The 25,100-nt window shown below is 41.6% G+C and overlaps 1 protein-coding gene across 32 annotated transcripts in view; it reads right to left on the reverse strand.

The window, feature by feature from the left end:
- KIF1B (kinesin family member 1B) overlaps positions 1–25,100 on the reverse strand; it is a 177,546-nt gene that overhangs the window by 57,033 nt on the left and 95,413 nt on the right. For 16 of the 32 annotated variants that reach the window (XM_045387517.2, XM_045387470.2, XM_065534449.2 and 13 more), the window contains 5 exons: positions 6,853–6,946; positions 5,100–5,248; positions 2,614–2,792; positions 1,771–1,908; positions 9–257 (listed from right to left, as the gene is read on the reverse strand). In XM_045387517.2, the coding sequence (XP_045243452.2) occupies positions 9–257; positions 1,771–1,908; positions 2,614–2,792; positions 5,100–5,248; positions 6,853–6,946 (809 nt within the window). Of the gene's footprint in view, positions 1–8; positions 258–1,770; positions 1,909–2,613; positions 2,793–5,099; positions 5,249–6,852; positions 6,947–18,772; positions 24,172–25,100 lie in introns of those variants that run through there. The other 16 variants (XM_065534466.2, XM_074020651.1, XM_074020648.1 and 13 more) reach the window with 2 other exon arrangements.

The following is a 25,100-nucleotide window of genomic DNA, read 5'->3' on the forward strand; positions in this document are numbered from 1 at the left end:
TCACCAACCTTCCCACTAAAATGAACCAAGGGGATCGGTCGTAAAACGGGTCATGCCCGTCACTGAAGAGATCTGATCCCTCCTCCGTCCCTGCGTCAGAGCCGGCGTCATCCACGAATGCCTCATCATCAAAATCCTCCATCTCATCTTGCTGCTCGTCAGCCAGCTCAGTGATGTCGGAATCAGCCGTGGAAAAAGTGGGGGAGGGTGTGCGGTCGGCAAGGCGCTCATTCACACAGCCGTGGAAAATGGGGGAGCTAGACACCAGGTAAGACGCCAATTAACACAGCCAGGGAGAGAGGAATAGTTGGTTAAACAGGAAGCAATAGGTGCCAACAGGACAGAATCCACTGGGGAATCAACACAATAAAAGCAAATGGAAAAGCAAAAGGATAAAATAAGCATAAATCATTTGGGTCAGGTGAAAGGGAACAAGGGCAAGTTGAAAAAGTTATATAAGGACTGATCCTTAGAATAAGAAAAGCAAAGGAAACACATGAGTAGACCATCCTAGGTAAACACTGTACTATAACACGTTTACATCCTCCCGTTCACATAAAAGATCAGCATCCAGGCCTCCAAGGACCCACTCAACATCAAAGTGAAACAAGTAGGCTTTCAATCTTTACTGAAATGCTCACGTCATCTTGGAGCAGAAACCAAAATGGATGAAATGGTATATGGCAAAGCAGCACATGCTTTGCTAGGGTAAGATGTGTTTGGCCAATTCATCTCTTAGAAAAACTACTTTGCTATCAGAGTAGAGTGGAAAAGATTTACTTCATTTCCACAACACACTATGATTTCAGCAACTCCTTTTTACCCAGCCTCTTTAAAAACCATCACAGGGTTTTCTTTTCTTTTTTTTTTTTTTTTTTGAGACGGAGTCTCGCTCTGTCACCCAGGCTGGAGTGCAGTGGCGCAATCTCGGCTCACTGCAAGCTCCGCCTCCTGGGTTCACGCCATTCTCTGGCCTCAGCCTCCCGAGTAGCTGGGACTACAGGCGCCCACCACTGTGCCCTGCTAATTTTTTGTATTTTTAGTAAAGACGGGGTTTCACTATATTAGCCAGGATGGTCTCGATCTCCTGACCTCATGATCCACCCGCCTCAGCCTCCCAAAGTGCTGGGATTACAGGCGTGAGCCACCGCGCCCAGCCCATCACAGGGTTTTCTGCAATTGAAAAAGCAATTCAAATTCTGAAATCATAAGCTCAAAACTTAAATTTCCCTGTTTTGAAAATTTGAAACCTCTAAGAACTTGATTCAATATGGACTCATAGAGGCACTACGTGTTTTCATTAAGTGCTGGAAATAATGTATAAAAAATGAGGCTGAAGGGGACTACCAAGGTGCAATTCACCCTTGCAATGACTAAAGTGTGATGAATCGCCTTTTAAAAAAAGGAAGAACAAATCAGATCATGAAGAGATTGTGTCTGATAAACTGTACTATGAATTTAAACTGTGTAGGATACAGGCATAAGTTTTCTTTTCCTTCTAAATTTATCTTAAGTACAGAACACTTCGTAAGTTTAAAGTCAGGGAAGATTTAAATACTTTGGCTGAAAGTTTGAGACTCGAAACAAAAATGCCTGCTGAATATAACTGAAGGGAAATACACCAAATGATGCAGTGGTTGTGAGTGGATAAGATTATGGACAAGGCCTTTTTACACTCTTTTTTTCTTCTTAAATTTTTATATTATCTGCTCAGGTTTGTTGAATAAAACCATTATTTTAAAAGAAGATATCAACAAAATCATCACATACCTCCCCACAAGTTTAAACCAGTGGAACCGATCATAGAAAGGATCGCTGCCAGTCACAGTGGTCTCGTTTTCGTCTTGGGCACTGGAGGCCATCTCCCCTGCCCTATCATACATCTCTCGCATCAAATCCAGCCTCTGCCTATTTAGTAAACACAAAGCACATTGGGTTAATATAATGAAATTGCATTAAACTTTCACTTTGGAAGCATCTTTCATTCAAGATTTTCTCAAAAAAAAAAAAAAAAAAAAAAAAAAAAGGAGTTGCTCCCACTATTTAATGTTACTTAAAAAGAATGAAGGCCAAAAGTACAGAAGCCAACACTCAGTATCCAAAGTGTCTTGATTCTAGAGATAAGCCATCAAAAGTCAAGAATGGCCACCTATCCTCTACCGGGTGAAAAGTCATAAGGGGGAATACTGTAGGTCAACTGTATGTGACACCTCAAATACACTGAGACAGGGGGAGGTATCTCATAATACTAAATATAAAAGAAGCTAGATTATAACTTCCATGTTTATTATTGATTATCCTGAGGTCCAGGATAGAAAAGATAAGTTTCAAATCTGAAACAGAAATATGATGAAACTGGAAAATTTAAAATTTAAAAGAGGGTCTATGGAGGGTAAACTTAAATATCTACAAATGTCAGAGGTGTGTGAGGAGTGCAATTTATTCACTTAAAAGAAAACGGATGGTAATACCATTGGCCAGCAACAGCGTTTAGAAAGTACAGGGAAGGAAGCAATGGTGTCCTCAGAGAGAGGAAAGTTGGAAGGAGCTCACTTGAGCAAGTCATTGTTATTTCCTAAATAAAACAATCAGCCTTTATGAATGTTTTCATACTTGAGTTTCTCCAAAGACCAATAGTGTGTTGCTCCATTCTTCAAATCCTGGACTTCTACTGCTACCACCGTGCGAGGGAAAGGCCTGTCCTCGTGAGTTTTTTCCATCTCAGTGGGAAGTAATTCAGGAGGCAGAGGGGAGTACAGTGTGTCAGTCAGCAGAACAAACTGAAACTGCACCTGAATGGAAAGAATAAACCATTGACAAATGGTTTTCAGCAAGCAAGCTTCAGAGAAGATGATACAATCATGCCCAATGGGAAAGAGGTCAAATGTGCTGTATGTGCTCAACAAATAGCTTGTGACTAACTGAAAAATATGGCCACCTGTTAGCAGTCACAGGGAATAACCCTAACTTCAAATCAAGCTATTTAAGGACTTTCTTTTCCTAGTCTGGCAGTGTTTTTGCACATACTAAAATCTTCTTCAGGGGAAGGCACGGGGGGGACAAGGTTACACTCTGTCACCCAGGCTGGGTGCAGTGGTGCAATCACAGATCACTGTAGCCTCCACCTCCTAGGCTCAGGTGATCCTACCACCTCAGCCTCCTGTATAACTGGGACTACAGGCATTCATCAACAGCCCAGCTAATATTTTTTTATTTTTTGTAGAGATGGGTTTTTACCATGTTGCCCAGGCTGGTCTTGACATCCTGACCTCAAATGATCCACCCACCTCGGCCTCACAAAGGGCTCAGATCACAGGCACAATCCACCATGCCTGGCATAAAATCTTGATAAATATATTTTGATTGACTGAAGACTTTTAATAGAATTTATACCAGAGACCAAAAGGTGGACCACAAAATGCATATCTAGTCCCTCACTAATGAGAGAGGATGAAAACACAGCAAGGTTTCCTGTTTTAAATTCAGAGGATTGCAACTACTGCTCTTAAAAGCGTTTATCTGATTGGGCATGAAAGTTCACACCTGTAATCCCAGCACTCTGGAAGGCTGAGGCGGGAGGATCACTTGAGCCCAGGAGTTCAAGACCAGCCTAGGCAACACAGTGAGACCCTGTCTCTACAAACTGAGCCCAGCCCAGAAGGTGGAGGCTGTAGTGAGCCATAATTGCGCCACTGTACTCCAGTCTGGGCGACAGAGCCAGATCCTATCTCATAAAAAAGTGTTTATGGCCAGGCACGGTGGCTCACGCCTATAATGCCAGCACTTTGGGAGGCTGAGGGGGGCGGATCACGAGGTCAGGAGATTGAGACCATCCTGGCTAACACGGTGAAACTCCGTCTCTACTAAAAATACAAAAAATTAGCCAGGTGTAATGGCAGGTGCCTGTAGTCTCAGCTACTTGGGAGGCTGAGGCAGGAGAATGGTGTGAACCCGGGAGGCGGAGCTTGCAGTGAGCCGAGATCGTGCCACTGCACTCCAGCCTGGGCGACAGAGCCAGACTCCGTCTCAAAAAAAAAGTGTTGATTATATGGTAAGTACTTCACGACATTGCATCATTTATTTCTCACTACCACGTTATATTTTCACCAACAAATTATTATTAAACAATTATTTAATATTAATTAAATGCTATGCACAGCAGTAAGAAAAAAAGACAGTTACTGCCTTTATTTAGTCTACTTCAGGAGTGGCTAATAAATAATTATAAAATGAGAAAGGCTGCCGAGATTATGAATGAAGAAGATATCTTACTCCCTAGAACTAGAATTTAGTTCTAGGAGAAGATAATTAATTTCCCCAAAGTCAGGTGGTCCGTGCTCTTACCTACTACACAATATGGTCTTCCACTGTAATCTTAGCAGTGAAGATACTGATAAACAGTGGAGCATACAGAAGACTGAATCTTAAGGTTTGGTGTGAAGTTGTGGTAATACTTACAAAAATGAATAACATTCATTCCTTTTACCATGCCAGGTACTATTTTAAGTGCTTTATGCATATGCCCATTTTCATTCCTCACAAAATCCCTTGGTGCCAGGTACTGTTACCAACCCCATTATGTAGATGGGGGAATGGAGGCACAGGGCTACCGGGATCGACACCACTCATGGAGCTGGGACTGGAACCTGGACTGTCTGGGTCCAGGGTGCATGTGTTTGTCTGCTACACAACAGTGCCTCGCAGACCCCAGAGGGGGAGCAGATCAATGGCAAAGAGGCAAAGCAAACATAGAGGTGCAAACTTAATAATAGAAAAGCAGAAGAAAATTGAAATTATTCAGAAACCCAAGAGAAGTATTTTTCTACTACTATGTTTCTCCAGTTTTTGTCAGGAATATAGTCTATTTGTAAAATAAGCTAGAAAACATCTGTTTTTTAAAAATTTTATTTAACAAAAATTTAAGTAGTACCTACTATGTTCCAGGCACATATATTAAATAAAGACATATATAAAGCTGTTTTATAGCACAAAGCTGCTGAGTTCCCCCAAAGGAAAGGTTAATTTAAGGTGAGAGCCCTGATGCACCCACAGCAGGCTCGGCTTTGCCTCCAGCTCTCCTGCGTCCTCCTGCTCCATACCTTCTTTTTCAATTCCACACTGATGGCATTGGCCTCCTTTAGGTACACGGCATTGCCCCAGAGCAAGTCCCGTAATGAAGTAAACTGATGAGACTTCCATTTCCGGAAGGCCCATTGGGCTAACTCAAATTCATGCTGTGTCCAAGGAACTGAAAGAATGAATGATGCATATTTAAAGATTTAAAGGCAATCTTACAACTATATAAAAATTACATCTCTCTTCTAGCTTATCTCTTTTATCAAGGTGAGGTGTTTTCCAGTTTCTCTCCATTCAGCTGCTTTTGTTTCTTCTTCTTTTTAGTAAAGCTTACCAAATTCTGTTGATACTATGAAAGCAATATACACATTTCAGAAAATCTTTAAAAATCTTACTTTTGGATTTATTTAAAATAGAATAACAAAGAAATAAATTTTTCTCTGTTTTTTAAAAAAGGTATGATTATAACATGTGGCCACAATAAAAAAAAAAACAAAACTCCTGGCTAGGCGCAGTGGCTCATGTCTATAATCCCAGCACTTTGGGAGGCGGAGGTGGGCGGATCACCTGTCAGGGGTTTGAGGCCAGCCTGGCCAACATGGAGAAACCATATCTCTACTAAAATTACAAAAATTAGCCAGGCGTGGTGGCACGCACCTCTAGTCCCAGCTACTCAGGAGGCTAAGGCATGAGAATTGCTTGAACCCAGGAAGCAGAGGTTGCAGTGAGCTGAGACTGCACCACTGCATTCCAGCCTGGGTGACAAAGTGAGACTCTGTCTCAAAAAACAAAAAAAGACAAACTCCTGACCTCTGTTATATTGTATGACTTCATGTATTTATTTTTTTCTATTACAGAGAGAAAAAAGGTACCATCTTGCTTATTTAAAAATAAGAAATTGGCTGGGCGCAGTGGCTCATGCCTATAATCCCAGAACTTTGGGAGGCCATGGCAGGCAGATCTACCCGAGGTCAGGAGTTTGAGACCAGCCTGACCAACACGGTGAAACCCTGTCTCCTCTAAAAACACAAAATTAGCCGGGCATGGCGGCGCATCCCTGTAATCCCAACTACTTAGGAGGCTGAGGCAGGAGGCGGAAGTTGCGGTGAGCCAAGACTGCACTATTTATTGCACTCCAGCCTGGGCGACAAGAGCAAAACTCTGTCCAAAAATAAAGAAGTAAATAAATAAATAAGAAATGTAATACATAACTTAAGAGTTCCTTCAAAGTTAGTTTGAAGCCTTGAGATTGCCAAGAGGTTGGGTGGAAAAATGAACTGTGATAAGTGTTCATACTGCATTATAAGGCAATAAGTAACAATGAAAGCCCTAACTCAACTAGGAAATGCTGGAAAATCTAAGATAGGCAAACATGACTAAGCAATATGACTAGAAATTTGCCAGAAATGGCTTCAAATTGAACAGACTGTCTTAACAAAGATTAAGCTCTATATTTTTAATAGGTATATAAAAGTCATATCTACAGTAATATGAGAGACAGTGCATGTAAACTTTCTAAGGGATTTAAATCAAGATGTGTTCAGAAACCTTGTGAAGGTCTAAGAACACTATCACCCCCATTCCCACCTCATAAAATACAGCCTGGATTCTCAACACTGCACATCTATTCAATCATCTGTAAACTGGCTCAGTAAAATGTCGATAAATGATAGGTCCAACTAAGAGGAATTCAGCTTTGATTATGCATAAATGACTAATTTGATAATATAACTTCAAAAAGATATACACAGGAAAGTTTCAGTCTCTAGATTTCACCTTCTTCCTCCTCTTCCTCCTCTTCAGTTGTTTCTGCAGCCAGGGATCGGGTTTCAACCTGCTTCTGCAAGGCCTGCAATTTACTCTCATAGTCCTGAATGAAAAGAAAGGAGATAACATGTAGGAGTGGGAAGAAATAAGAGGGCAGGGAAAGAGAAATGGAAGGAATATTGGGGGAAGTAGAGAAAGCAAAGGACAAAGAAAAGAGACAAAGGCAGGAAACAATAATAAAAAGACATACAGAGAAATGTTCAGGGAAAAAACCCACAAATCACACAAGATGGTCTGTAATGGGTAAACGTGAAAAAGAAAAAACCCACTACAGTATGTTTCTACTCCCTCAAAGACTCAAGAGTTCTTTACCTGGGGTAGTGGTAGGAGAAAGTGGGAATTTTTAAGTGAAATAATGTGTGTATACCTTAAGCATTAGAATATATTCAGGTAATATATATCAATAAATTCCAGAGAAAAACAATATTGAAAAAGATTAAAGTCACCAGTATCATAAAAAATCTCAATTATCTAACTCTTTGGAAGGAAAAAAAAATTAAGATTGTAGACTTTGATGCTTCCTATGGGTGAAAAATTACTATCTTTGATCAGTTGGATGAGTTTAGCCTTCAGGTAACCAAAAGCTCACAGTGCTATTAGGACTGAAATAATTTATAGATTGCAATTAGTTATTCAAGTAAGATACTTTATTTTCAATATGCAATTATAAGATGGATTACTGACCAGGTGCAGTGGCTCATGCCTGTAATCCCAGCACTTTGGGAGGCTGAGGCGGGTGGATCACCTGAGGTCAGGAGTTCGAGACCAGCCTAACCAACATGGAGAAACCCTGTCTCTACTAAAAATACAAAAATTAGCTGCCGTGGTAGCACATGCCTGTAATCCCAGCTACTCAGGAGGCTGAGGCAGGAGAACTGCTTGAACCCGGGAGGCAGAGGTTGCAGTGAACAGAGACTGCGCCACTGCACTCTGTCACAGAAGAAAAAAAAAAAAAGGATTATTGTAATACAAATCAGAGTTATCCTTCATTTTTTCATCTATTCCACGCATTTTTCAATAAGGGTAATATCACCCCAAATGGCCAAAAAATGGTTCTGAGAGGATTGAAGTACAAATATATACAGTATACAGATAATGTAGTAAATCTGAGATATTAAACTCTCACGGTGGGGAGAGAATAGGGGACAAATGTCTAAAAAGTTTCCTTAGGTTGTTAATTTGAAAAACTTGCATTTTAGTGAAAATAAAATACGTAGGGTTAAGAAAGAGACCTGCAAACAGCACACACTAAATTACAGCAGAAGCATAAGCGTTCTAAGAAGGACTGCCAGGGTTTCGTCCTTCTTTTTTGAGACGGAGTCTCACTCTATTGCCCAGGCTGGAATACAATGGCGCGATCTTGGCTCACTGCAACCTCCACCTCCCGGGTTCAAGCGATTCTCTTGCCTCAGCCTCCTCAGTAGCTGGGACTACAGGCACCCACCACCACGCCCGACTAATCTTTGTATTTTTGTATTTTAGTAGAGACGGGGTTTCACCATGTTGGCCAGGCTGATCTCGAACTCCTGACCTTGTGATCTGCACACCACTGGCCTCCCAAAGTGCTGGGATTACAGGCATGAGCCACCACACCCAGCCCTGCTACTTCTTTTGGTTCCCTAGCAGTGACCCAATTACAGGCTGTCATGAGACAAAGGGTGTTTAAGTATGACCATCCACTGTTTCCAAACAGAGCTCTCCAAGTCCCATATCAAACACTGCATGCATCACAAAGCACTGCTGAAAGCCATTCAGCAAACTCCATTACAAAAGGAGCTCCCAAAGCAATGCTCACAAGGATGCATTATCCTCTATGGTTCTGGTCATTTGTCAGTTATTCTCACAAAGGAAGTGTTCTCTTTAGATGGGCAGGCAGGGACCAAGACCACCAGCCAACTACGTAGTTTTATTAGATATCTAAACACACTTTTTAGGAGACTACATGTTATGAAAAAAAAGAAAAATAAACAAAAAATTAAACAGGTAAAAGGCTTGGGTTTGGGGTCCTGGCACTTGTTCTTACTAGCCTTATAATTCTGAGAAAGTTAAATCCACTCTAACCCTCACTTTCTTCATCTTTAAATGAAGATTTTAGCACTTGACTTGCCTACCCACACAGTACTAGAGGAAGGACCAAGAGACGAACCATTTTAAAAACATGTGAAAGCCCTCTTACATGATAATACAATATCAAAATGACAGGCAATTTTTTTTTTTTTTTTTTTTTTGAGATAGAGTCTCACTCTGTCACCCAGGTTGGAGTGCAGTGATGTGATCTCGGCTTACCACAACCTCCAACTCCCAGGCTCAAGCGATTCTCCTGCCTCAGCCTCCCGAGTAGCTAGGACTACAGGTGTGCACCACCATGCCGGGCTAATTTTTTGTATTTTTAGTAGAGGCAGGGTTTCACTATGTCGGCCAGGCTGGTCTCAAACTCCTGACCTCGTGATTCACCCGCCTCAGCCTCCCAAGGTGCTGGGATTACAGGTGTGAGCCACTGCGCCCGGCCTCAGGCAATTTTTTTAAAGGTTATTTTTTAAGCATTCTTAGCACCTACATCTTGGTTTCTAAATACCACGGCCACTAAAAGGAACCAGGGCTCCTTGAAAAAAATAGCTGTTTCCAGGTCTGAAGCAAGGAAAGTACCAGGTGAGTCTGAAATATTTTGTGTCAGAAAGGATAGAAGAACTCAAACACCACTGGGGCCATTTCAGAAGGACACAGGATCCCACTGACCAATAAATCAACAGAAAAATAACATAGTACATTGAATATAGAAAGAATTCATGACTCCATGGTGATACTGAAAGAAGGAAAGAAAAAGGGGAAACTCTTCTTTAAATAAAAGTTTTTAAAAAGCTAGCTAATTACCAGGCATGGGGCATGCACCTGTTCATTTCAGCTACTCAAGAGGCTGAGGCTGAGGCAGTTACTGGCCTCCCAAAGTGCTGGGATTACAGGTGTGGGCCACCATGCCCAGCCCCTGGGATCCCTGGAGCCCAGGAGTTGAAGACTGCAGTGTGCTATGATCAGGTCTGTGAATAGCCACTCCAGCCTGGGCAGCATAGCAAGATCCCATCCGAAAAACAAAAACCAAAAAAAAAAAAAAAAAAAAAAAAGGTGGCTAATAAATGCAGAAGAAATGACAATTGGAAAATCACCACATTGCAACCCCACAAGTAATAATTGAATCAAGCAAGGATCATTAATAAATACTAAAATAGGCTAAGCACAGTGACTCAATGCCTATAATCCCAGCACTTTGGGAGGCTGAGGCAGGCAAACTTCTTGAGTCCAGGAATTTCAGACTGGCCTGGGCAACACGGCCAAACCCCACATCTACAAAAGAATACCAAAATTATCCAGGTGTGATGGCACACACCTGTAGTCCCAGCTACTAGAGGGGCTGAGGTAGGAGGATGACTTGAGACCGGGAGGTGGAGGCTGCAGTAAGCTGAGATCATGCCACTGTACTCCAGCCTGGGCGACAGAGAAAGAGATCCCATCTTAACAACAACAACAACAACAACAACAAACAACAAAAAGCTAAAATAATTGAGTAAAAGATGCATGGGAAACAGAATATGCATATGATCCAAAGTCCATGCCCAGATATCTATTAGTAAGAAGAGAAATGAAATATTTACAATGGAGAGAGCTGGGAAACATCACATTAACCAAATTTACCAAACTTTAACATTATCGATAATAGACCAAATTGACATTTTATGTCTACTGATGTGATGCAATGGGAAGTACACAACATCACCATTACAGCAATCTTTTTCCTTTTTTTTGGAGACAAGGTCTCCCTCTGTCACCCAGGCTGCTGTGCAATGGTACAATCATAGCGCACTATAACCTAGACCTATCGGGCTCAAGTGATCCTCATGCCTCAGCCTCCCAAGTAGCTGGGGCTACAACAGTGAGCCAACGTGCGTGGCCCCTTTATAGCATTCTTTTTTTTTTTTTTTTTGAGATGGAGTCTTGCTGTGTCACCCAGGCTGGAATGCAATGGCACAATCTCAGTTCACTATTACCTCTGCCTCTCAGGTTCAAGCAATTCTCTTGCCTCAGCCTCCCAAGTAGCTGGGACTACAGGTGTGCACCACTATGCCCAGCTAAATTTTATATTTTTAATAGAGACGGGGTTTCACCATGTTGTCCAGGCTGGTCTCGAACTCCTGACCTCAGGTGACCACCTGTCTTGGCCTCCCAAAGTGCCGGGATTAGAGGCGTGGGCCACCGCACCCGGCCCCTTTATAGCATTCTTAACAAAAAGGTTTAACTTGAATCTAATATTGAGGAAATAATCAGATAAATCAGAATGTGACCTAGATAATTCAAAAATACCAGTATTATGAAAAATTTAAAAAATCATAACCAAATGAAATATATAAACCTTGACTGGATCTTGGATTAAAACACTCTCCTAATTTTTGAGATAATTAGGGAAATTTGAAAATGGACTGTACATGATATAATATTGAATCAATATTGGATCTGTATTCAATTTCCTAGATGGGATAGTATTAGGAGAATATTCCTGGCTGGGCACAGTGGCTCGTGCCTGTAATCCCAGCACTTTGGGAGGCCGAGGCAGGCGGATCATCTGAGGTTAGGAGTTCAAGACCAGCCTGGCCAACATGGTGAAACCCCGTCTCTACTAAAAATACAAAATTAGCCAGGCATGATAGCAAGTGCCTGTAGTCCTAGCTACTTGGGAGGCTGTGGTGGGAGAATCACTTGAACCTGGAAGGCGTAGTTTGCAGTGAGCTGAGATTGCGCCATTGCACTCCAGCCTGGGTGACAGAGCGAGACTCTGTCCAAAAAAAAAAAAAAAATTCTTGATTTTAGGAGATAAGCATGGAAGTATTTGAGGTAAACTGTCATGATATCTATAATTTTCACATAATTCAGGAAAGGTATACAAAAGTTCATTACAGTATTTTTTTCAGCTTCTCTGTTTGAAATGTCTCAAAAAGCTGGGGAGTAGGGGAAAAACTATACATTACACGGAATTATTTTAGCAAAAACAGAAATGCTGCTGTTTTACCTAAAAATCATCACGTAGAAAAAAATGTTAATACTTTATCTTAGGCCGGGCGCGGTGGCTCAAGCCTGTAATCCCAGTACTTTGGGAGGCCGAGGCGGGTGGATCACGAAGTCAAGAGATCGAGACTATCCTGGCTAACATGGTGAAACCCCGTCTCTACTAAAAATACAAAAAACTAGCAGGGCGTGGCGGGCGCCTGTAGTCCCAGCTACTCGGAGGCTGAGGCAGGAGAATGGCGTAAACCCGGGAGGCGGAGCTTGCAGTGAGCCGAGATCGGGCCACTGCACTCCAGCCTGGGTGACACAGCGAGACTCCGTCTCAAAAAAAAAAAAATACTTTATCTTGAGGATTTCTTCAAGAATAAGTGGACAGGCTGGTCAAACTACCAATGAACACAAAATTCTCAGACTCTGACAGTTAAGGAATGAGGATGACCTTCCCTAACAGCTGTGGCTGTGCTTTAGTAACCAAAACTAACATGAGAGATTTCCCATAGCCCTGTGAATCTAAAAACATTAACTGGGCCAGGTGTGGTGGCACATGCCTGTAATCCCAGCACTTTGGGAGGCAGAGGCGGGTAGATCACTTGAGCTCAAGAGTTTGAGACCAGTCCGGGCAACATGGTGAGACCCTGTCTCTGCTAAAAACACAAAACTTAGCCGGGCATAGTGGAGGGCATACGTAGTCCCAGTTACTCGGGAGGCTAAGGTGGGAGGATCACTTGAGCCCAGGAAGTAAAGGTTGCAGTGAGCCAAGATTGTGCCACTCCACTCCAGCCTGGAGGACAGAGCGAGACCCCATCTCAAAAACAACAACAAAAACAAACAAACATAAAACTTTAACTGCATTTTGACCACAATTGATAGTCAAAATATCAATATCATCTATAGAATTGGCCCCCTCCCCAAACCGGGCTACTTATGAGCTTTTAAAAAGCACACTGTATATCATCACCATTTCCCACAACAAATGGCTAATGAGATTCATATACTATTGTTCTGTTCATTTTGTGATAAAAACTAATTATGGAAGGCACATTAAAAAATAATACATTTTGGCTGGGCGCAGTGGCTCATGCCTGTAATCCCAGCACTTTGGGAGTCCGACGTGGGTGGATCACCTGAGTGAGGAGTTCAAGACCAGCCTGGCCGACTGGTGAAACCCCTTAGCTGGGCGTGGTGATAAAAATAATTTTTTCCATAGGCATTTATGTTTATAAGAAATCCTAATGGCCGGGTGCAGTGGCTCACGCCTGTAATGCCAACACTCTGGGAGGCCAAGGCAGGCAGATCACGAGGTCAGGAGATCGAGACCATCCTGGCTAACACAGTGAAACCCCGTCTCTACTAAAAATACAAAAAATTAGCCAGGCATGGTGGTGGAGCCTGTAGTCCGAGCTACTTCGGAGCCTGAGGCAGGAGAATGGTGTAAACCTGGGAGGCAGAGCTTGTAGTGAGCCAAGATCGCGCCACTGCACTCCAGCGTGGGCGACAGAGAGAGACTCCGTCTCAAAAAAAAAAAAAAGAAGAAAGAAAGAAAGAAAGAAATTCCAACTAGTTCAAAATAAGCCCCATATTTATAAAGGCACAGCACTGGCTGTTCTCTCTACTAGTATGTTCTCTCCTACCTATCTACCCTGGTTTTTAAGCTTGTTTTATATCAGGAAGTGTTCTTAATGTTAAATGTGAATTATTACAATCTTCCCAATAACCTTATAAAGATGGTACTAGGCTAGGCGTGGTGGCTCACGCCTGTAATCCCATAACTTTGGGAGGCCCAGGTGGGCGGATCACCTGAGGTTAGGAGTTCGAGACCAGTCTGGCCAACATGGGAAAACTCATCTCTACTAAAAATACAAAAAAAATTAGCGGGGTGTGGTGGCATGTGCCCGTAGTCTCAGCTACTTGGGAGGATGAGCCACAAGAATCGCTTGAACCCGGGCAGCAGAGGTTGCAGTGAGCCGAGATCGTGCCACTGCACTCCAGCCTAGGCAACAGAGCAAGAATCTGTCTCAATAAAAAACCAAAAAACAAAAAAACAAAATAAAGATGGTATTATATAGTCAGCTTCATGTTAAAGAGAAAGAGGTTAAGCAAATGCTAAAAATGGAACTTGAGCCCAGGCAATACAGAGCATGCTTTTTAAAACATTATCCATCCATCCACTCAGGAAATACCTTTTGTGCTCCTACTATGTGCCAGATGCTAGTGGTCAATAAGACAGGGTTCCATTGACAAGGGAGACAGAGATGATAAACAGTAAACAAAATATACGCTGATTTTAGTGCAGAGTACTAGTATGAAGAAAGATAAAGGTAGGGTTAGAGACTACCAGGGAGAAGAATGGGAGACAGACTTCTAGACTGAGTGGTCTGGGAAGGGTTAAGCAAGCATGTAGAGGTCTTTGGCAGGGGTTATTCTACTCAAAGTAATAATAACAGCAAGTGCCAAGGTCCAGAAACGGAAAGGGGCACCATGTACTTCAGGAAAAGCAAGAAAACTTGTGTGGATGGAATGGCAGAGTACAGAGAAGGGTAAGAGATGCAGCGGATGTAATCAGGTAGCAAATGGGGTATGGATGGCCTTATAGACCATGGTAAGGTCTGGGGATATATTCTAATGGAAACTGCTGGGTGGTTTAGAGCTGGGATATGTTTGTTTTTTTTTTTGAGACGGAGTCTCGCTCTGTCGCCCAGGCTGGAGTGCAGTGGCCGGATCTCAGCTAACTGCAAGCTCCGCCTCCCAGGTTCACGCCATTCTCCTGCCTCAGCCTCCCGAGCAGCTGGGACTACAGGCGCCCGCCACCTCGCCCAGCTAGTTTTTTTGTATTTTTTAGTAGAGACGGGGTTTCACCGGGTTAGCCAGGATGGTCTCGATCTCCTGACGTCGTGATCCACCCACCTCGGCCTCCCAAAGTGCTGGGATTACAGGCTTGAGCCACCGCGCCCGGCCTGGGATATGTTTTAAAAACATTATTCTCTGTGGGACTTAGGAGGAACTATGGAAATAAGAAGAATGGTCACAAGGCTGTCACAGCACCGTCCAGCACTGTGGTGGCTTGGACCAGGGTATTAGCAGCAAAGGTGGTGAAAAGAGATGGAGTCAGAATATGTTTTACAGGGAGAGTGTTTAAACAGGATCTACTGATGATCTGATCATGAGATGTGAAGAAAAACAGAAACTAAAGATGACTTGGATTTCTGCCTTGAGCTAGCTGCTCCAGTTCAAATGGTTCAAATGCAAGGTGCCTGCCTGCCAGTGATTTGGATGTCAGGTAGTAGTTGCATGTCAGAATCTAGAGCTCAGGGCAGGGGCCCAGGCTGGAGAGAGGACACCTGAGAATCAGCAGAAGGCGAGGTGGGGCAGAGGTTTGCAGACAGAATGACTCCCTGGGACTGGCTCTGGTTGCCCCGCTGAGTAGCCATGTTACACTGGGAAAGTATGTGAAAAGGGAATAAGCAATACCTACCTCACAGAAGAGGGGTGTTGTGAGGACTCAATGAGTCAATACATGTAAAAGGTTTATGTGTATAAATACACGTAATACATGCTCAATATACCAGTTATCATTATCTTCATCATCAGTACAAAAATGGAAGGGGGAACAGAGAAACATATAGAAATAGCCAAGGTCTGTGGCCAGAGACCATGATGGAGCAGCTAGAAAGGTCCAAGGAAAAGAAAAAGCCAAGAGAAGAAAGTGTCCCATGAAGAGTAGGCAACTGTGTCAAATGCCAGAGACATTCAGTAAGATAAGGACTGAGAAAATGTACTAAATCCGTCATCAAGAAGAGCTTTCATGACCCTGATAAGAGCAGCTTTGGCGGTGAGGGGAGAACAAGAGTCTGACTAGATGAGTTCCGGTAAGAATGAGGATAGGAAATAATGAAAAGAAAAAATGGGGCCAGGAGTGGTGGCTCACACCTGTAATCCCAGCACTTTGGGAGGCTGAGACGGGTGGATCACCTAAGGTCAGGAGTTCAAGACCAGCGTGGTCAACATGGTGAGACCCTGCCCGTCTCTACTAAAAATACTAAAATGAGCTAGGTGTGGTGGCGTTCACCTGTAGTCCCAGCTACTCAGGAGGCAGGAGAATCACTTGAACCTGGAAGGTGGAGGTTGCAGTGAGCTGAGATTGTGCCACTGCACTCTAGCCTGGGTGACAGAGTAAGACTCTATCTCAAAAAAAAAAAAAAAAAAAAAAAAAAAAGAATGGGAAGTGGGTAAGTGGGACGTAATAAGTACAGAAAACTTTTCCAACTGGTGACATGTTTGCATGCTGGCAGTAATAATCCAGGAGAGAAACTGATGACGTAAAAGAGAAGTGGGTAAATGTTCAACAAGTTCTTGAGAGGGTATGGAATGCAGGGAGCAAGGGCTGGGCTAGGAGAGGATCAAGGACAGTTCATCCACTAACAGGAGGGAAAGCCCAGTACAGGAATGCAGGCAAAACTAGACAAAGGAAGAAAACAAAGTTTTCTTCTGATTGCTTTTTTTCCTCAGTGAAACAAAAACATTGTCAGCTAAGAGCAATGAGAGGCCACCTTTCATTCCCAAAGGCACCCGTTAAACCCTTTCAGAGCACCTTGTATTTTTCCACCATGGCACTTGTCACAAATGTACTGACTCACTACCGGTGTGGTTATTACAGCTGTCTCCCTCCACAACTCTGAGAACTTTATGAGGCCAGGGACCACACATTTGTCACTTACCACTTATCCCAGCAACTGACATATATCTGTCTTCTAGATCACATACACAGTCACATACTGATCTTTTAGATAAATATTTATCAGAAGTAGCTACCTTCTAGATCGGGGTCGGCAAACTATGACCTTCAGGTGAGATCCAGCCCCCTGCCTGTTTCTGTAAACAGTCTGATTGGAACACAGCCACCCTTGTTCGTTTCCATACTGTCTATGGCTGCTTTCCTACTACAACGAGTTGAACAGTTTCACAAAAAAGACCACATGGTCCACAAAGTCTAAAATATTTACTATCCAGCGTTTTACAGAAAATGCTTACCAAGCCCCCATTCCAGATCACTGGTTATCAAAGGTGGTTACTGGACCAGCAGCAACAGTATCACCTGGGAATTTATCAGATATGCAAATTTATCAGGTCTCGCCCCAGACCTAGTGAATCAGAAACTCTGGAGGTGGGCCCAATAGTCTGTGTTCTTGTAAGACCCCAAATTCTAATTGACATAACAGTTTGAGAACCCCTCTTCCAGGTAATGGATTTATATGACTGGCGAAGTGAGTAAGATAGATACGGCATTTATTCTAGGTGAGTTTACATTCTCACGGAAGAACAAAACAAGTACAAAGAAAAGATAATTACAGGCCATCATTATTAAAACAGTGAGTCAACTTATGGTGGGCTGGGCAGAAAGAGCTCAGGAGCTCAGGTCTGGAAGGGGAGGTAAGCATGATGGAAACGGGATCCAGGCTTGAGAAGTACAAGAGCCCAGAGGTGGGAAGAAACCTGGCATATACAAGGAACAAAAGGGCAGACAGAGTATCTGTGGTGTGAGAGTGACAGTGTTAAGAGTGGTTGGTAAGCAGCCAAAACATGTAAAGCCTTGGAGACTACAATAAGACTAAGATTCTTTCATGCAATGGAAAGCCCCTGAGGACACTGATAAGATATGATTTATGCTTTTAAAAGATGATGTTGGTTGCTATGTGGACAATGGATTACAGGGGTCAAGAATAGAAGCAAAGAGACAAGTTAGGGTACTGCAGTATTCTCGATGAGAGAGCATGGTGGCACAATTAAGGCACCTCTGAGAAGGTGATATTTAAGGTAAAATCAGTATCATCATTCTGAGTTTTCCAGTTAGGCTGTTTTAGACATTAGAGGCTTGGCTCCTAATGGCAGATTATAATTAGCAAGCAATAGCCAGAAGGAAAATATCCACACCCAAGATGACACCCCAGTTGTTGACAACACTTAACTTAGCTCCTCACCACTAGCAGCACTGTGTGGTCACAGTCTCATCAGCACAGAGTCACTACACATATCACACTGTAATCTTCCGTGTCACCCTACAAACAGTAGGAACACTGCAACTTTTCCATCAGTTTCTCCAACAGCAGAGGAATACAAAGTACCTGAAGGAAAAAGGTATGAGGCCGGAAGCAGACCAATTCAGGCATAACAATTCTCTGAAGTTCCAGATTTCATATTAGAAACTCATGTGGATTTTGTATTCTACCCCATGATGCATGATTACGTTGCTTCTAAACATTAAAAAATAATGTCAGGTACAAATTTTCATTGAGACCAGTGGTCCATTCCAGAAAAATATTCTGCTTTGTCCTGTTTCCTCTCTAGTGCACCACTGATACTCTGGGTGAAGAAAAGCAGAGGTTAAAGGAGAAAGAAAAGCTGCAGAGTCACTCAAAACTTTTTAGAAATTTAGTTTCTACCTATAGGAAGGGAAATAAATAATTTCATTTGAAAGAACTTCAAACCAAGAGTATGTAGAGAAAAAACTGAAAACACGGTTAAACTCAAATCAGAAAGTAATATCCTTATTCATCTTTTGTGAGAAAAGATTTTATGTAAGTGAAATGTGGCATAAAATAGGGCTGAAAGATCTTGTTTAGGACAGAATTTTGTTAAACAGAAAAGAGTAGCTAAAGCAAAAGCTTTAAAACTAATCAAGTCCACGTAAAAATATTAAAAAGATTTAGTTTACAACCATCTTCAGAAGAAAAAGCAATAAATGAAAGTCAAAACCAGGTTTAGTTAGCATTACCTTGCTTTCCTTTTCCCTCTTCCCAAATAGAGAGAAATCACACTCTTAAAAGATGACTTCAACTTTTATTGAATGAGGTCTTTATTTTATAACATTACAAACTAACACTCCCTTTCTGAAAAGGCAGATCTTACACTCAAAGACAATCTTCAAGCATTTTGTTGTTGTTGTTGTTTAAGAAATTGAGGGGGGAAATCCACAGTTTATTAACAAGAAGATTCAAAATTTCATTTTACAGTAATAATGGGACAACAACTAATACATTTCACAATCAAAAGTGGTTCAAGCTAAGAATATCTAGAACAGATTTTAAAATCTGGGAAAGATGACATAAACTGGACAATTATCAGTATTGCTCATGACAATTTTGGCTCTAACAGTACAGAACAAATGCTTGTTTCGCACTGCACCTAAGATGGCTCCTTCATTAAGGTTCACCAGGACACAGGCAGCATCCCCTCCTCCCAGTCATTTGTACAAATCATTAAGGCGAGTCTACAAAGGACCAGTAAGGCACTGGGGGCACAGCAGCTGACTGCAGGAAGTCTATGTAACTTCCCGTAGTAAAACAGCCTTTAATGCAGACATAGGTGTGACAAATTCAGTGTTTTGTTTTTTTTCAGCGTCAACCTGCACCTAAAGCACAAAAGGTCACTTCAAGTCACTTCAATGTAATAAACAATTCCCATTCACCACATTACCAGTGAAAAGATAAATAATTCACTGGGCTAGAAGGAATCAGAAGCAGGAATAGACTTTGGTTTAGACTTAAAGAGAATGTCTTTAACTCTCCAAGGAATACCATTCTGCTTTGTGACATTATACCAATTAATTAGGACTCCTCTATATTCCCATTAATGTCGGATCATTACACAACTTCAATAGCATAAACATTTTCTTCCCACTTTGCTATAATAATAGCTAGGGATACTTCAACAATATAATAATGGTTTAAATTATGACCATTTCTCTTTGGCCTTGTGGTATTTAAGCTTAGAGAAAAATCACATTAAAAAAACAGGCCAGGCGCAGTGGCTCACGCCTGTAATCTCAGCACTTTGGGAAGCCGAGGCAGGTGGATCACCTGAGGTTAGGAGTTCAAGACCAGCCTGACCAACATGGTGAAATACAAATACTCTACTCTCTACTAAAAATACAAAAGTTAGCCAGGGGTGATGGCGCACGCCTGTAGTCCCAGCTACTCAGCAGGCTGAGACAGGAGAATTGCTTGAATTTCGCAGGCAGAGGTTGCAGTGAGCTGAGATTGTGCCACTGCACTCCAGCCTGGGCGACAGAACAAGACTGTCACAACAAAAACAAAAAACAAAGTAATATGGGCCATACCAAGAGCTCACAAAAGCATGGCACTAGTTACTTATTTAGTAAGAGATTCAATTTTATTCATACAAAGTTATTCTCTACGATAAGCATTTGCTCAGAAATGCACCATGGGACATACATAGCAGTCAATAAAATCTTGGTTAATTTCTTCCTGGTCGTCTGTGAAATTAAGGGATCCTTTAGCTATCTAAATATTTCAGCAACATGAGGACACCTGGGATTAACAGATGAAGCACAAATATAAACCCAATTCTTTGGAACATCACTGTGGACACACAGTCCTTACCACAATCCACAGCTGTAAATGAATATATTATATAATTCTTCATTGTACAGTGTTACCTAATCACCAGCGGAGAGTAACTCATTCACTCCCATGAAAAGACCACTATAAGAATGAAAATATATGGACCTACCCTATGTTATCTCAAGTCAGGGAAATGAGAGCCCATTTTTGCTACAGAGTTGAAACCTGAATAATATAATAAATATATATATATATATTTTTTTAAGACAGGTTCTCACTCTGTTGCCCAGCCTGCAGTGCACTAGCTATTCATAGGCAAGATCCCATTACTGGTCAGCCTGGGAGTTTTGGCCTGCTCCATTTCCAATCTGGGCTGGGTTCACCCCTCCTTAGGCAAGTTTGTGGTTTCCCACTTCAGGGAGATCACCATATTGATGCCAAACTTACACCCAACCGGCATAGTGTACCACAGCTCAGAATTCCTGGGCTCTAGGGATCCTCCTGCTTCTGCCTCCCAAGTAGCTGGGGCTGTAGGCGTGTGCCACCAAACCTAGCAATTATTATTTTTAATCTTAGAAAATAAATTGTGTCTAGAAAGGAATAGTTAGCACATTTATGTCTAAAGAGGAATAAAAAAGGACAACCGGGTTTACACAAAATGCATTGAAGTGACTGATTTGAAGCAGCCTCTCAAGTACATTCAAACCAAATGGCACAGGAGATTGTCATCTCAGTAAGTCAACCCATTACAGACATCATTTACCCACGTCTCATCTGCCATAAAACCTCAGTTGAAGACTTCAACTGTTCTAGCTATGAAAGCAAAAATATCTCTCAAAGCTTCTCTTTTTAAGGGGAAAAATATTAATTGGAAGCAACTTTCTGTGCATTAAGAAAGTATTTTCTTAGAGGCAAAGAAAAAATACTATGATTAAAAATAACGTGTTCTAATAAAGCACAGTGCCCACACGCAAAGGAAAAAAAAACATAATCACAATCTTTAAGGCTTCCTTGAATGCTAACTGCTATCTTGGCTGTAGTTTTTCACACCATTTGGAAGAAAAGTGTTTGATAGATGATTTCATGTGACTTAGGAATCTTCCAGAACATGAAGTCAGGCAATTTCAGACATCTCTGGCTCTTCACATTGCCTCTTAGAAAAGTTTTTGACAAACTCAAGAGATGAGGAACGATGTAGAAAAATAATTCTTTTCTTCCCATTAAAATCCATCTTTCTTAGTGGATTCTCCAGTGAGGCAAACTGAGACCACAACCAAATAAAATGAGGTATTGATACAATAAATGATCGATCATCAGGACTTCGCCTTCCTTGTTTGAGTGTCTACGAGCATTACTACTGCTAACCAAAGAATAGTTTATTATGTATCATCTCCTTTATTCCAAGCCCAACCAAAGTTAACTTTTATTTCACTATTTCATCAACTATTGGAAAAAAGCAGCACCACAGAGCCATATGCTGTAGCTTTGTCCCCATGTCCCACCTCTTCCCTCTCAGGCCAAATAACCTCCTTACAAACTATACAAGTTTTTTGTTGGTATTTCTGTTGGCATGATTTTGGTGAATAGTTCACTTTGTGTGCGTGTGTGTCAAATGACACACTGAACTTCAAAATGCAAACCACAAACAGAATCCCAGACACAGTGCCAATTTATAGATTCTGGTATGACAAATTTCATACATATTCTGATACATTCAAAAGAAAGAAAACATTGTATGAGTTTCTTGTAAAACACAGAATAAAAGAAGACGTGGAAGTTCTGTGGAAGATGCAAAGCTATGTATGGCAAGATATGTTTGAAGACCTTTAGTTTTTGCTTATGAAAATTCTAATTATATTTTTAAAAGGGAACAGACATGGATGAGAAATCCAAAGTTGTGCCCACCCAGTTGCATGTTATTATTTTTAAACCAATTTCTCACATTTATGAAGAATAACAGACATTTAATTCTGCTTATCAAATTCTCCTTTTGAATGTCTGTATAAACTAAGAGGCAGGTCTTTCTGGATGTCAGATTAATTTATAGGCATTATAAAAACATAACAAACTTACATCAAGATGGGACAAGTCTATGTAAGTAAGTATATTAATTATCTAGGCACTAAAAAGGAGGAACGTTTCAGAAAAAGTTCTTGATGCTTTATCCAAAATTTCAAAAACTGCCCATTTATGGTATACAAGCAAAAGGGAGGTGTTGAAACTTTTACCAGTGTTTTGTCTTAACAATATAAAACCAGTTAATATTTATAATGTAAATAATAAGAACTCAAGGCCAAAGGTAGAACCAAATCAAATCACGAGCTAACACTGTCTGTTTCTTCCACCATGATTTCAAGTTTGTCCAGTAACTGATTTATACTGTGGTTTCTCGACCAGCTTTGAGATTGGGTGCTGAGAACTGTCTCCTCATCCGCGGAGGTGTCACAAACTGGCTACAGTGGCTGGGTTTGTCAGTCTGCCTCTGACAGGAAGTGGCCGCACTGCCCTCTAACTGACCTCCAGTGTTATAATTACAGTAAGACTGACGGTGTTGATGAATATGGCGCTTTGCCTGGAAAGTCTGCACATCAGCAGTGGGGTGACCACTGTGGGAGTTTAATGACTCCGCAGAGGCAGATGCCTGGCAACGCGTACTTTTCGGCTGGCCATTATTGAGAGAATTGCTTCTCCAACGTAGTTGAGGTGGCTGTTGCTGATTATTAATGTGCTGCTTGCTAACTTGGATATGATCTTGACTTCTCATTCCTTGAGAGCCCCAAGGAAACTGGGGATCCTTAAAAGTTCCTTTACCCCCTTTTTCTTGGCTCTCTTCTTTATTCCCTTTCCTTGCTTCATCGTCTTTTGGAATCCTAAGCTCTATAACCTCATCTTCTGTTATGATGATATGTGTCCCAGGACTCCAAGAGTTTCTGTGTTTAGGGTTGCTCTTAAAGGGGAAGCGGGGCTTCCGGTTCTCAGGAGGGATGAATCTATGAGGTACATTCTGACGACGAAGCTGCTTTGTTATCTCCTGCTGTTGCAAGTTCTTAAACCGAATTTGCTCTTGCCTCATCCAACGCAGACGTCCACGTCTAAAAGCTGGATCCCCATTCATCAGCTGGGAAACACGTTCTTCCTTTGCAAGTTCTCCATTGTCTCCTTTACTTACATTATTCTCAGAGGTGCTACTAACACTAGCACCAACAGGCTCCTTTGCTTTGTGGTTTCCTGGGCTTTTCTGTTCCTGAGATCCAATCAGTGGCAAGACTTTTTCCATTTTGAGCATTTTATTTCTTAAGACTTTTATCTCCTCATCTTTCATGTTATTTTGCTTTTTGACTTCTTGCAAAATATCTTCCAGCTTGTCTATATGAACCTTGAGGTCATCTACATCAGTGCTGCCTTTCCCGGTGGCCATGACGTCTTCGATCTTCTCATCCCCAACACCGACGGTATCCCAGACGTCCCTGGCCACTGCCCTCCACGAGTCCCGCTCATTGGGGTCTTTCTTGCCATACATGGCACAAAGCTCCTTCATCTTGACAATGGCCAGGGCTTCAATCTCCTGCCGACTGTGCCTGAAGTCGTTGAGAGCAACCTCATAGCAAATCTCTTTGACAGCCTGAATTTTAAGATCTGAGATCGTGACCCACTTGGAATCTTTACTCAAGCGCCTTCTTTGGGGTATCTGATACATTTTAATTGGTTCACGTTTCTTCCCACTGCTGGGGAGGCCACATTTTTTAACAATGGTTTGCAACTTGCTGGGAGGTAGTTTTTTTCTCAGAGAAGTAATCAGTTTCCAGCTCTCTTCACACGACCTCTTGTCAGAATCGTCCCCGCTATCAGAATCCGCGTCCTTTGAAAAAACAAAATCAAAAAATGGCCCCAAAATAACCAAAATTAAAATGTAAAAAAGGAAAATTAAATTGAAGAAAAAGCAAGCAAAAAAGCCTTAACCAAATTTAAAAATAAAACCAAAAAAACTAAAAAACAAAACAAAACAAAAAACCCCTCAATAATGTGGAAGTCTATTAAGACATATGCCTATGTACATTTCTACTAATATAAAGATTTGCTTATTTGGTGTCCCTAATCCAAATTTCCATTTTCTGGCTTAAGTGATGAAATTTGCCACCAAATTTCTTAGGAGAATTGACAACAGGGGTGAGTTTGTCACCCTATGGTCATTCAAAATTATTCAAATGGCATGCCTTAACGACCTCACTATCTGAAGAAAATGAAGTAAAACCTAGGCCCCACACATCATGCTAACAACCCATGCAGACACTTCCCCACATTTGCCTTGGTTATTGCTGTTGCTTCTTCCAGAATCTCTTTCCCCCATGAGTGAGCACAGATGCCATACAAAGATGTGACGAGCAGGCGGATTAACAAAGGTTAGTAAGGCTGTAGGACGCCAGGTTTTGTTTAGCTTTACTAAAAAGAGCAGCCCTAGAAAAAAGTTAGAAGATAAGAATGTAGAAAAAGAAGCAGTCAAACAGGGATGATGTTAAAAATGCTAAGAATCCCTATTAGCAGACCATGTCAGTTCTTAGTCAACCAAACGTTTTCTTCTGTAAGACAAGAGGGTTTAAAAATCACCTTTCCATGAGCAGAGGATTTGCTATTCTTTGTCATGTTAAATTTATCCATTTCAATTGTACAATTACAATTAAAGTGTGTTATCTGGATAATCAGAAAGCTTTTTTTTTTTTTTTTTTTAAAAAAGGTTCCTCATAGCAGGTGTGTTTTGTCTTGTTTTTCACACACACAAATCAATAAATA

Source organism: Macaca fascicularis, chromosome 1 (genome assembly GCF_037993035.2).
Source record: "Macaca fascicularis isolate 582-1 chromosome 1, T2T-MFA8v1.1".
Lineage (NCBI taxonomy): Eukaryota > Metazoa > Chordata > Mammalia > Primates > Cercopithecidae > Macaca > Macaca fascicularis.